This window comes from Martes martes (assembly GCF_963455335.1).
Source record: "Martes martes genome assembly, chromosome: 3".
NCBI classification, from domain to species: domain Eukaryota; kingdom Metazoa; phylum Chordata; class Mammalia; order Carnivora; family Mustelidae; genus Martes; species Martes martes.
Genome location: NC_137890.1, coordinates 132,153,127 through 132,167,315, shown reverse-complemented (window position 1 = coordinate 132,167,315; position 14,189 = coordinate 132,153,127). Strand labels below are relative to the sequence as shown.

Sequence of the window (14,189 nt, the reverse complement as noted above, 5' to 3'; positions counted from 1 at the left end):
TTTATTGTTTGTGGAGGATAACAGCAAACAGAAGAAAGTGGGCGAGCTGTGAAGTCCCAGCAGAGCCCCACAGGACGTCAGGCTGGGGTTAGCAATGGGACTTTGGATCCGGGTGGGAAACACGCAGGGGTGGGGAAAGGAAGAAATCAAGGAATAAGAAAAAATAATGCAGAAAAACTGGATGGAAGCAATAATCTTCCGAGTTGTTCCAGCGTTTTTTCCCTGCAAGGGCAGTTCAACTGTTTACACCTCGACTTGGAATTTTCTGCTAACAAAAGGAGGTATGTATACACACACACCCCCTAATCTTAAGGATGTTAAAAATATGTACATAAATACGGAGAGAAAAGAGCAATGTACTGAACTCTGCTAAGACCTTAACAGGGATTGTCTGTTAAGGTTAATGAGATTATGAATAATTTATTTTCTTCTTGATTCTTATTTGGACTTCCAAATTTTCTCATAAGAACATATTAACTTTTTAATCGGTGAAATTATTGAAATGTATCCTTGGGTTTTTCTTAACCCTCCTAAATTTTTCCAGTATTTTCCTAGGAAAATGGTGAAACAAAGACTGTATTCTCTAAAATACCTCCATCATTTCCAGCCACTATTTCAGCCCCCAAACAAAATCTAACTGGGTCCATCAGCCCTGATACCCCCATCTCAGATTAAGTGAAATAATAACGTAGGCCAGTTCAAAGAATCACAAAAATCGGAAAACACTATCCAAATATAGGTTATTGCCTGAAAACACTGGGCTCCCTTCTTTCAGATGAGTCACCAACATGATACAGTGAACATGGGGGTGAAATGTTACAGATCATTTAAAAAAAAAAAAATGAGGGAATCCATCTGCAAAGACAATGTCACTATAATCCAAATTTAGATCTTCCTTTGGGGTCTTTGGCTATCGAAAGAGTAGTGACCAGTTCTCAACCTCCACCGCCCAAAGTCTTCAGACAGCTCTCTGCTAAGAACGTACAGCGAGCTTCTAAGCCGGGAACTGTACCACTTTTGTCCTATTCTGTCCACATCAGACAACATTTAAACTTGGCTCCATTAATTCTCCTCAGGTCTAAGAGAAAAATGACTATGTTTAAGAGAATTACAGAACAGATTCCGTTAAATCCTATTTCAAGCCCGACATATGATTCCCAATAGTAATTACTTTCATAGGAGGATATTTGTGATAAGGTGCTGCTCCTGTTGCTAATTCAATGGCAGTTATTCCAAAACTCCACATGTCAGCCTTGAAGTCATAGCCTCTCACCTAAGAACAGAAAGAGGAAAAAACACAATTATACAGTAGGCCTGTCACCCCCCCCCAGGAAGTCCATATTATGCTGGAGATCTACAGCAGGGATGCACAACTTTGATATTGCTTTGATAAGGTCCAGCAGTTGAGAGCTAAATCTTAGTTGCATGAGGTATTCTAGTAAAATGATTGACTTGAGTGAAATGTTAATATATTTAATGATACAAGGCTTCTTTTTTTTTTTTTTTTTTTACCTGTTCCATGACTTCAGGGGCCATCCAACATGGAGTACCAACAAATGTTTTTCTTACTTTATTCCGGGTAACATCACCTCCTGTTGCTAGGAATGCACTTACCCCAAAATCTAAAAGAAAAAAAAAAAAAGTCACCCTTATCTGATGTAAGACATTATTGCTTACACATTATGACTTTGTACACCTCTCTTTTCCTGGTGACCTGTCCAGTGATGATGAATTATTCCAAACACCACGGAGCCCTCTCGGGGTCACACCAAGGCAATCCCGCCACGTGCCATCCTACACTTTAGAGAACGCCATCACGGGTGATGGGTCAGCAAGCTCACCAGTCCAGAAACTCACCATATCAAATTACATTTTGGACCAAAAAGGTATCAAAAGTCCTAACTAACCACAAAGGATTCTAACAATAAAATAAAAATGTATTCTCAGAGCCCTAAATAGAAAGGATCTTAGCTTTTAACTTAGATTCATTTCAACAAATCATTTCTAAGAATAGCACTGGAAGCAGTAAAACCAGTACGAGATGAGGTTTCTTTTTAATGTGTTTCTTTTATTATGATTATTTTCCAGCCTCTTTAATTTAATCATCAGTGTTTGGGAAGTGGATTTTTTTTTTAAAGGTGGCTTGGGGGAGGGTGAAATAGAGGGGATTGAGACTACATTTACGGTGATGAGCACTGAGTAATGTAGAGAATTGCTGAATCACTATATTGTACACCTGAAACTAACACAACACTGTATGTTAATTATAATTCAATAAAAAGATTTCAATAAAGGATAAATAACATTCATTTTCCACATTCCCATGGCATTGCTTAAAGGGTGCTGACAACTTGGGCAAAATCGTAACAGTAAATCTACGAACCCAGTTACATAAAGCCAACGTGCCCAGGTTTGTACATATGTAGCAATCAACACAAAGGAAAAGCTCAGTCAGCAAAGACTGGTTTTTGTTTTTGTTTTTGTTTTCTCAATGTTTGCTTTCTGGATAATTTTCATAGGTATAGGTACAATGGTTTGTAGAATGAAATAATACTCTTCTTAACATCCATTACATACCAGAAACTCTTTCGGCAGGAGGACGAATTAGGCATACTGTATACACATACACATGTGTATTTATGCAAAAATGTTCATTTGTGACCACAGAGAAGGAATACCCAGTGATTATTAATGCATGCATTTCTGTGTAGATTTTTATTAAAAGTTAAAATTAGTTAATAAGGTACCAACTACTTAGGGCTAATATAGACCTCCCAGCAAGAGCCAACTCAAGGACAGCTCAATAGTAATTGGATAAATGATAATTAAAAAAAGGTTGTCAATGCCTCTAAATGCTGCTGCAGACTAGCCTGAGCCCCTTCAAATTACTCTCCTATATTCCTCCTTTGCTGATTCCCTTTGATGACTTGCCAGGATGACAGCAATTACCAAAGAACAGCATCAAGCACAAACCAAGGTCAAAATGTATTAGCATTTGCTTTAGGTCTTCAATATTAAGTTATGTGGTAACACTGTAACCAGTTCCCTGAGTTGAAATATGTTGTCTGTTTCATTTTATTTACATTTAAATTTACTCAACTCCCAGCAGGATTTCAACTACAAGTAAAAGGAATAAGAATTGACAAATGGAGTCTTTGTTCCAACTGCTCCTCTCATGATGATACTGAGCAAAAGCATATTTTGAAAGTGCTATATAATTTAATTTGCACATATGTGCCAAACTCTAAAACTCGGAATTCTTATATTTCGGTCAGAAAAATGAAGGCTTGTGAAAAGAAATCTCTAGAACCAGTGAGCCAATCTCCTGTGGGTAGGAGCAAATAAAATTCATGTTCTTACAGAAGAGCTAGGTGAATTAAATTTTTTGTAAGCATCTACTATATTTGGCTAGAAGAAAAGACAGTATGTTCGGCTTTGAAAAATATTAATTTCAACTTAATTTATATTTCTGAAAATGTCAACAATGAAGCCAACATTCCATTTCTAGTAAAGTAATTTTGTAACGAGGGTGCATGGGTGGCTCAGTCAGTTAAGTCTGCTCTTAGGCTCTCTGGTCACGATCTCGGGGTTCTGGGATCAAGCCCCACATGGGGCTCTCTGCTCAGTGGAGAACCTGCTTCTCTTCCTCTGCCCCTTGCTCAGGCACATGCATGCCTGTGCTTCCCCTTCTCTCTCTCAAATAAATAAAATCTTTAAAAAAATTTTTTGTAACAAGATAATACTAAGGACATAACATCTGTAAACAGGTAAGAATATGAGTAGAAGTTGCTCTAAGGAAAAACGGATTCTGTTAAAAGCAGTTAAAACTCTACACCCCAATCTCTCCTAAAAGATATAATCCAGATAAAAATCCATAGTTAACATTAAATATTTTAATTCCTTAAAAATACCATAGGGTTATATTAGACCTTTTTAAAACTGCAAAAACTGCTGAAAAAAAAGATGTATAGTAGCAATTTATTATGGACAATACCCCTTCAATATATCCTGCATGATTCACATATGTATTCCTAGCCTCCACTTAGAACACTCACTTTAAAGCCATAAACAGATGGTTAAATGTCTTTAAAGCTCACAACAAAAATTCCAGAAGCAGAATACGCCAATCCTAACATCTACTCACCCTTATGACTCCAGAATAAATACACAGTTGGCTCTTATGGATTGCCAATGTGTATACAGAAAGATTTATATGTACTGAGACAACACTTTGACCGAAGTACATAGGGTACCTGTGTAAAAAGGAAAATTGCCCTATTCTGTCAAGACAGCGTGCATAGGACAGTGAGAATGGAGAGAGGGTGTGGGGACAGAGCCACTGAAAAGAGTCCTTGTTTCCTAAGAGGGACGTCTATACGGCAAAGGGAGTGCAACCAGATACACTTGGGTCAGAAACCATGAATGTTTCTCTGGCCACATGGAATCAAAGGCTCCACACAGAGTTAGCTGGCCATCTTCCTGTGTCCGGGAATAACTGCATCTCAAACCAGAAAGAACCCTGTCAGCCTAAGAGCTGAAAGGCTCCCTCACATCTCTTGAATCCACCCACTTTGCAGCAGCCTCCAAAACCCTCACCCTCCTCTGGCTTTCTCCAGGACCATGCCCTGGCCACCAGGCCTTCCTCGGTCACACACCTGACCTCCCCCTCAAACGGTCTTCAAGGCCTCCTCCTCCCTGGGATAGAGTCAAAATCCCTCAGGACAACCCGTAAACCTGAATTCCCTTTTTTCCTCTCCCTCCTCAGCAGTCCCTACTCCCAAATCTAGACCTGGAGCGTCCCCCTGCTGAAGGACTCACTGTTTCTTCCCCAGCTCCATCACCAGGCCTGCCCTCCTTACCCCAACCACCACCCCCAACCCCGCCATCCCTCACAGTCTGCCTGTGCCCCTGAGGCTCTGTGGTGGCCCAGCGATGCTGTTCCCTCCACGGAGAGCGATGCGGGCTGCAGAGGCCATTAGCACACCCCTATGAAGAACAGAAGCACCTCTGGCATCCCGAGTCTGGGCACCGTGGGGCTTTTTCACAGTCGCCTTTGTGTTGAGGTACAGTTAGACTGATGTGCACCCAACACCATTGCCTCATTTGTGGTGTGTGATTAAGTCACCTTGAGAATGGTCCTACTTGTACGCACATGAATGCCAGGCCCCAGGACAGATCTGCAAGTTTGCAGTACAGCCACCTGATATGGACAGTGGGGGGACCCTCCAGGACAGGGCATGGGCCTCACATGCTGCGCCCAGTGTCCCCGTGGATCAGGCTGAAGCCATGATGTTCCCCAGCCACGTGAGGCCGCCAACCCTTCAACCGGGGCTTCTTGGCCTGTTTCCTGACCAGCTTTCTCAGGTTCTGCCTATCTTCATATGATGTTCATATTGATAACACCCTCCTGCTTCTTTCCACCATGTGTAAATCTGCTTTCCAATAAATGTGAGGTAGATCCATAAGCTCCGAGTTTCTGCCTCTGAACTGGAGTGAGGGGATAACCATAAACATTTTTACAAATTATGAGAAAGATAGGTTTCCTGACCTTTAAGTCTTGACCAGCAAGGAAACGGAGGCCAGGAAACAACGAACAGAGCGACACTGTGCTGTGTAGACAGAGGAGCAAGGGCAGTAACAGTCATGACAGGTTCCACCCCCACTGGGGCCTCAGACCTGGCCTTGGAGAAGAGGTTACGACCTGGAGAGGCAAGCCTCAAAGGACACAGCATTCCAGACAGAGAAACAGCCTCAGCAAAGCACAAGTGTGGAGCCAAGAAGAAAAAGGGGATGACAGCTGCCGGGGTCAAACCCTCAAATACCTCCAGGGGCCAGGGAGGAATAAAGGAGGGAGGACAGTCTTGAAAAGAATCCGCCCAGTCTGAACCATTAAAGGGCTCTTGATGCTTAGTGTCGGCACAGGGGGCGCTAGGCCCTCCCTCCCCAGGAGCCCGTTCTCCGTGCAGGTCGCTGCTATGCCACTGGAAAAGAAAGTCACCGTAGAGGAATAGGGCCTGGCACGGCTGATGTCCCCACTTTCCCAGAGCAAGCAAATATCAAGATCTTTACGTAAAACCTCTCCTTTCTATTGTTGTTGGCAACAAATTCGCTTACGAAAAAAAAAAAATGGAAAGGCAAAATAAAGCAATGATGCCTTCCTGGTTTAGCCTGCAAACCAATCTCCCAAGCTGCTATCAGGCCTAGAAGTTACCTATACTGTAACACACACCATATGCAATATTATATTTGTGAGACCCAAGTGCTCAACTGGCATTCTGACCCAGAGCGCCCAGCGCCGGAAGGTTCTGGTCGCATCTGATATGCCGGCTGCAGCTGCTCATGCTCACAGTATTTCTATTATCTGTAAGTATAAATAAGTATGAGCCAGGTGAAGGCCCCAAAGGGGCTATTATTGGAAGAAAATAATGCCGGTCACCTGTTGGCAGGCGTGAGGCATGTGAGAAACAGGCCCTTCTCGGATGAAAGTAAAGGTAGTCAGTGCACAGAGAACGGCTAAAATATTTACCTGAACTCGCCGCTCTTGTGCGAATGGAAAGAATCCAGCCAGGCCCGGGAGTAAGCTAAATCCCTCCCCAGACCTAGGTCTGGTTCGATCCTAGAAGCCAAGTACACATGTACGAGAAAATCGCATCTGGAATTTTGGCAAGTCTGCTTTTTTTTTTTTTTTTAAGATTTTATTTATTTATTTGACAGAGAGAGAGAGAGATGACAAGTAGGAAGAGAGGCAGGCAGAGAGAGAGGAGGAAGCAGGCTCCTTGCTGAGCAGAGAGCCTGATGCGGGGCTCGATCCCAGGACCCTGGGACCATGACCTGCGCCGAAGGCAGAGGCTTTAACCCGCTGAGCCACCCAGGCGCCCCTGGAAAGTCTGCTTTAAGTGACTTTTCCACTCACCTAGAGGGGCAGAGAGCAGGAACTTCCTTGAGCCTACAGAACAAAGCATGAAAACTCTTTAGGGGCTTGCTTGCTAACGAAAGGCAAAACCTGGTCTGGAACTTGACTTCCGTAAAACCTGGGAGTGGCATTGCAGGTAAAGAACCAGCCCTAACCTTAACCTGCCCCCAACATCCACAGCAGCTCCTCACACCTAGGAGGAGGAGGGACTTGAGTTGCGTATGAGAAACCAGCTCAGGTTAATTCAACACTTGACTAGAGAATAATGGAATCAGCATTTGATGGCTCAGAGCTTCCTAAAACATATTCAAAACAGGCTACCACAGATCAGATCCCTTCGGACCTGCCAGCAGCTGGCTGGGGGTCTTGGGGAGCGGGGACCCCCTGGCAGCTCCTTGCTTGAACCCATTTCTTTTCCCCAGTGGCCACAGTCTAGAAAAGCAGGGAAGCAGCCAGACTGTGAAGGAGCCCAGCCACAGAGTCTAAGAACCAGGGAAGTGAAACTGAGCCTGAACCCCTCGGCCCCGCGGACTACCGTGGCGCTCGTTCTAGCCAAAGAGGAAATTTGGGGAAAGGACTCACACAGGGATGTTCAGGAGCTAAATCAACAGAGCCTGTATCTTTAGAGAGACTCTGGAAATGGAAAGGATTAGACAAGTTCTTAGGAAAATACGATGATTTAGTGGCTATTGGAGTTGAAGAAGAGGAAGGAATTAAAAAGATTAAATGTCTTGCCAGAGACCACATAGCAAGTTATCGAGGGTCTGGAGAAAACCCACAATCCTTCACAGAGGAGTCAGCCAGTTAGCCCTGGTGCCCATTTTGAGAAAATTCAGTGTATTTTTCCGTACTGAAAAGGACACCCAAGTTGAATAATGGGGTTAAGACTCCACAACTCCTGAGCTCTTCCCTGAGTCAGGCTCAAGTTGTGATTACCCGACACAGAGAAGCTCGTTGGAGGTTCCCTGGTTAATCCGAAATGTCATATTTACATCATCAAAACAATCCCTTCACAATTTGGGTGGACTCCCAGGGTTTTTTTTTTTTTTTTTTTTTCATTTATTTATTTTCTCACAAGAGACTCTTAAGACTTTACGGACAAAATTGAAGTGTGTTTCCAAACACCCAGGAACATTTTCAGGGCTGCCAGCTGGACATCCGGCCTTCCTGAGTCCCACAGGTTTCCTTAAAACGCCATGCCACCAATGTTGGATGAATAAAGAAGAATGTAAAGAAGTGCTATGATTTAAATATGCCAACTATATAACTGTGGGTATAAAACAGAAGCAAGTATTTTCTTAACAGAGCAGACTACAGAAAGTTGTTTTGTTTTAAACACCATACTGAGTTCTTACTATGTTGCTTTTATAAAAGGCATGCCAGTGGTAGAGCACCCTACTTACAGTTCCAGAAGCTCGGGGTGTTTCTAATAACCCCTAGCCCGGGGTGCCTGGGTGGCTCAGTCATTAAGTGTCTGCCCTTGGCTCAGGTCATGATCCCAGGGTCCTGGGATCGAGCCCTGCATTGGGCTCCCTGCTCCCCAGGAAGCCTGCTTCTCCCTCTCCCACTCCCCCTGCTTGTGTTCCCTCTCTCATCGTATCTCTCTCTGTCAAACAAATAAATAAGATCTAAAAAAATAAAATAAAGGACAGAACCTATTAAAAAAAAAGAAAACCCAAAAACAAAAACAAAACTCTAACCCTGTGGGTTTAGATGCCAGGGGGCTTCTAGAACTTTGATTTAGACACAACCCTGGCCTTCTGGTGAGAGCTAAGGTGGGAACATGGGATATTGATTCAAATGGCAACATTACGTGGCCTCAACAGCAAGAATGGAAGAAAGACATTAACGTGCCCAGCCTCTGGTCCTCAGAACCAAAGGCGTGGTCCTCAGCTTGCTGGCAACTCCTAGGCACCCTTTCCCCACTGGCTTTCTTGGTCAAGGGAAGGAAACTACAGACCAGGGTCAGGAAAGGCTTTAGCAGTTACAGAATCAAAAGCACCCCTCTTCCAACAGAAATCCTGCGTATTCCGTCCAGATTCATCTTCCTTGAGTCCAGGTCTGACCGCAGCCCTCTCGGGTCACAATCTCTCCCGGACAAGGCAACTGGAGAATGCCACTGCAGTCCGTCGGATCTGTGGAAGTCAGCGGGCTGCCCACATGGTCGCTTCCAACTGCGATGCCTCCCCGGTGGTCACCACGTGCTCTGGCAGAATGTTTTTAACCTCTTTAACTGAGCAAATCGCTGTTTCCCAATTTCATTTTTTTAATGTAAGTTTACATGCCTTTCCACCAGTTTTTCTGTTTGTTGCATTTTTGTTTATAAATCAAATAGGAATGACTTTTCCCTCTCCAGGAGCCCTGCCATCTTCAGAGCGTCGTCAGCTCTCTGGGCACTGAGAGCCAGAGCTGAGTGGAACTGGAGAGGGTGGTCCCCTTGGGGCCGCTGAGAACCCTTGCAAACCCAGGCAGCGCTGACTTGGGGGTGGCTGAGGGGACGCCTCCAGTCCAGCGCCGCTCTGGGTACCTGTGCCATGCTCGGCAGAACACAGCTAACCCAGAGCAAGAAGCAGGGCCCGTATCCCAGGGGGCCAGGTGACGATGAGGCAAGACCCCAGACGGTAGCTGCCAACACTCCCTGGGCTTGTCCCCTTCCTGAAATAACACCACCTTGCTCACAGGAGTACTTGTCTCACTGTTCTGATAGTGGTGTTTCAGAGCACCATGAATGGAGCCCAACTCTTTAGAGGCCAAATGGTGACACACTTGGTGTGGGATACGAGGCCCCTACTCAGAGGTGTCCTCTGAGGTCCTGACCATTTCCAGTGAGTATCCCACCAACAATCCCTGAAATGAAGAGGAAGAGAGGTAGCATCAAAGAAGGACACAGTGAGTACCAAGGAGCCCCATTTCCACCCCAAGAAGGCACTCTGGAACCAAACAGGCCTGTTGGTGATCCCAACTACACTCCCTCATCATTCACTTAACTGCTTCCAGCAACGGTTTCACAAGCTATAAAATGGGGATCTCAAAACGTATATAGTAGATTCTCAATAACAGTCCTTGTTGGCTATCTACCCAACATCCACAACTATCCATTCTTCTCTGCCAGAATCCTGATTTTGTTTGCCAGGACTCAGGGGATTAATTGTGCTCTAAGCCCATCATGGTATTTGGTTCCTCTTACCCATGAAGGATCTGAGGGTCTGCCCTAGTCCTGGCCCATAAGATCCAAGGGGCGTACAGTAAAAGCTCTTGCATGGAAATCCTTTGCCTGTATAGGAGAACCACCGTACAAGGCTCTTGTACCGCCCACGCACCAGCCTGTTGAGGGCACTGTCACTGAGGATGAGATGCTGAGAGTGAGCAGCCCAAGGGGACAGGCTCTGGCCGACATACTGAGATGCAGAACAGAAAGCAGGATTGAGCCCATGACCTCTGGGATATCGCCGGGCTTCTTCACCAACCCTGGAACCAAATGTCCCACACTTCTGTTATGTGAGATAATTAAATGTCCTTATTGCTTAATCTCCTGCCCATCAAGCATTCTGACATTTATACCCAAAGGCTTCTTAACTCTGCAGTCACCGGCCTTTCCCCAGGCCCGCCATGTTTATTCATGCTTCCTGACCACTAAGGGTTAACCATTGCATCAGAGGCTAAAGGCACTGTAATCCCCCAAAGGACTCGGTAAAATCAGCAAGAAAACAATTTAGCACACAGTGCAATTCTGGAGTTTTAAACAGCTCTAGTATTAAGCATGACTTTTAATGCCAGGGGCACAAATCAAAACAAATAAATGCACAGGCATCTGGTGGGGAGTGGGGAAGGCCACCAGAAGAAGAGTTTAATTCACTTTTTTTGCCAATAGTTTCTGTTTCGAGCTACACTTACATAAACCTTCCAGAAACAGAACAATACATTTCTAAGAAAATGAGAGAAAGAAGTATCTTTGACTTTTGCTATTCAGAAGTGGGGTCCACAGACCAGGATCATCAGTATCACTGAGTCAGCATCTGCCATGTGACCAGAGCCCTAGCTGATGTGACACACAAGGAAGTTGGAGAAGCACTGCTCAAGGGTATGGCCTTCCTCACAGGTGCTGTGGCCTGATTTGGTGTGACTGCATGATCTCAAAGTGTGGCCAACGTCATGGCTTCCCTCTCTCACCTCTTAGATGCAAAGAACTCCAGTAGTGGAGAGAAAGCAGCAGGAAAAATGTATTTATGCGTGCATGCTCATGTATTTCATGACCCAGTAAGCACAAGGGCAATAGTAGAAGCCTAAATCATGTCCCACAAAAAAAATGACCCCGTGATGCTCAAGGGTGTGTCAAGCCAGACAAATTCACACACGTGGCACACTCCCATTTGTACAAAATCTTTTCTTTAAAATACATGAAGATAATTTATGATCACTGTCCTTACTAACAGTCCCATCAGTAACAGCTGCTCCATAGAGCGCCAGGGCACTGAGAAGATAGGCTTCGGGTAGGTATCCTTCTCAGCATGTTGGTAACACTATTCCTTTCTCAACCTCTGATATGCAATTGTGTGTGGGTGAGAGGTGATTAGAGCAACAACCTTGAATCTGCTCATCTTTTCAGCAAACGATAAATATGTAGGCACCTTGCCTACTCTTCATAATCACTAGTTCATTATGGATTGGGACATACCACCTGTCCTGCTCAGGAGGAAGGCTGGCACGCCAGGAGGGACCAGACAGAACCAAAAAGAGTTCTCTGAAAACTTCACTCTCCACCCAATTTTCTTTCCTCTAAACAGACTCCTGGTTCTCAACTCTATTTATTCCTTCTTGTACACAAATGGTGTTCAGCGGTCTTCCCTGGCTCTCTAGGCTGCAGCCCCCAAACCCAACAGGGTGTCCCAGGCCTCCACTCAGAAAACCCAGTCTACCGTATTTCCTGTGGATGTGCCCCAGAGTCACTTCTCGGCTGCTCTGAAAAACCAACGTTTCCCAACTATGAATGAGGGAGGGAGAGGCAGTCCTGACCTTCTTTGAAACATCAGAAAATGACAATTTCACAGCCTTTTCTGATAACAAAAGAAAAAATCAGAAGACATCATATCTGTATTCCCTTAAGACTTTCACCTTTCAAAATAAAAGAAACACAAAGAAGCAAACCTTCCCACGACTGGCCTCTCCCGTGGGTAGACTCTCAAAACTGCCATCAACAGGTTTCCTTTGAGGATGCTATATTTTAACTCATATAGGAGAGGTTCTTAGCCATTTGTTTGTACTTTGTACATGGAATCAACATCTCATTCATGACCCCATAAACAAATAACAAGAAAATTTCAACATTGGGGGAATTATTGGTTAAAGAGCCGAGGCTACACAAGCTTCCACTCACTCCCTAATTCCTCATTCTCCCCCTTCTCACACTCAGAACAGGATTAAAAGGGCCAAAAGGTAGAAGGGTAAGTGTTGGCTGATGTCAATTTACATCTGGTTCACAGTTCAGTTGACTAATGCAATCTATTAGCCAAAGCGTGAAGGAGAATGGTCGCTTCAGATGACAGCAAACCACAGATAATCTGCCCATCTATATGAGAGCCACACAGCCCTTCACCAAAGCAGGTGAATTTCCAGTGACAGGTGGAGCCAGAGGCCATACCTGGTGGGGCACCAGCAGAGGCAGGGGTCCAGGAAGGCTGGAGTGGTAATCCCAGGCCAGCTGTGCTGAAGGTGCCGGGCAAGAGCCTGCTTTCTCACGTCCAATGACAGGCATGACCATGAACTCACTAGCAGACTCACTCACTAGCAGTCAGCTTTCTATCAAATGTGGTAATTACAGTGAGCAAAGGAAAACCACAGATGATCCCCACATCGCAATTCCATTCTTCCCTAGCTCCCCAGTGAGGGCGGGATATCTGTAAAGATGCTCTGGTAAAGGTTGTCACAGGATAGTTAGTTGCCTTACTCTCCCCTCCATGCCCAAGACCATCCTGATTTGAATGCTTTCAAACCAGATAGAGAATTTCTTTAGTGACTGAGGCTCATGAAGGGCCACACAAACACTCAGGTCCTAGAGAGTCTTGTCAACCTTCCTTATTCTGCAGCTGGAAGAAACTGAGCCCTAGGGGGGTCGAACTATCCGAAGGCACAGTGTGAAGAGCAGGGGTAGCGGTGGGTGAGGGGAGCCCAATAGTAAGGAAGTGAGCCAAGGGCTGAGAGAGAAGCCAGGAGATCTGAGAATGATTGGCTTTTACAACCTTCAAAATGACCGTAAAGGCATCCACAATCACTCAGCAGTCCTCAGTGCCCCCCATCTCTAAGACCTACTCTGCTGAACTAGGAGACCTGCTGTAGGAGATCACTAGGTAAGCATATTAGACAGGTATCATTTCCCAACCCCAGCACATGCTCTGAAGTCAAAGGAGGGCTCCAGGCTGGCTGTATTTGCAAAGACGGGCACAAGCAACTTAGATCAAATATTAATAAGTCTAAATTTCCAATGCAATATTCATACACCTGCAGGTGGTCTTTTTCATACAAATCTCCACTTAACTAGCTCTAATATCAGAAGCTTTCAATAAACCAGGATGACCCATCTGTACCCTCTACAAGCGATGGTCCCTATGGGAGGTGATTAAAATAGCACAACTCCAGTAGCCACAAGTATTTAAAGCAACGATTTACATCATTTCCACAAAGTTTGGAGAAGGATTAGTTGATGCTAACACAATCTTCAAAGAATCTGCAGATTTTTAAATCCACCATAAAGAAAACCTCACATTTAAGACTCTTAACACTGACGAGTCATTGAAGTACGAGGATCACTTTATTGAACTCTGTGGCTCAGTGTTCTTTTAGTCTACATTTACTAAACAGTCATATTTTCATTAATTCATTCGACAACTATTTACTGAGCTCTTACCAAGTGACATTTCCAGTTTGAAACACTGGGACTATAGAAAACCCGTCCTTCATGAAGCTGACCTTTAAGCTGGGGCAGCAGCGGGAAGGAGAGGTAAATACAGTCAGGAAGCAAAATTCCTACGTGCAACACACAGCAGCGCTGCACAGACTTCAAAGAGCATCGCAATCACCTGAGGGCTTCTTCATATACGCCCTGCTGGGCTCCACTCCTCCCCAAGTTTCAGATTCGGCAGCTCCAGGGGTGGAAGAGCACAGAACGTGTTTTCATCAGGTTCCCAAGGTGATGGTGACACTGCTAGCCTAGGACCCCACCTCAACAACATGAACGCCATGTACACTGATGTATGCAGTAAAGAAAAAGAGATCAGGAGAG

At 44.8% G+C, this 14,189-nt stretch overlaps 1 protein-coding gene across 1 annotated transcript in view; it reads right to left on the bottom strand.

Annotated features, from left to right (window-relative positions):
- STK39 (serine/threonine kinase 39) overlaps nt 1–14,189 on the bottom strand; it is a 247,505-nt gene that overhangs the window by 202,341 nt on the left and 30,975 nt on the right. The window contains exons 5-6 of the mRNA XM_080798606.1: nt 1,513–1,622; nt 1,172–1,273 (exon numbers count right to left, since the gene is read on the bottom strand). Coding sequence (XP_080654732.1) covers nt 1,172–1,273; nt 1,513–1,622 — 212 coding nt within the window. The remainder of the gene's footprint in view (nt 1–1,171; nt 1,274–1,512; nt 1,623–14,189) is intronic.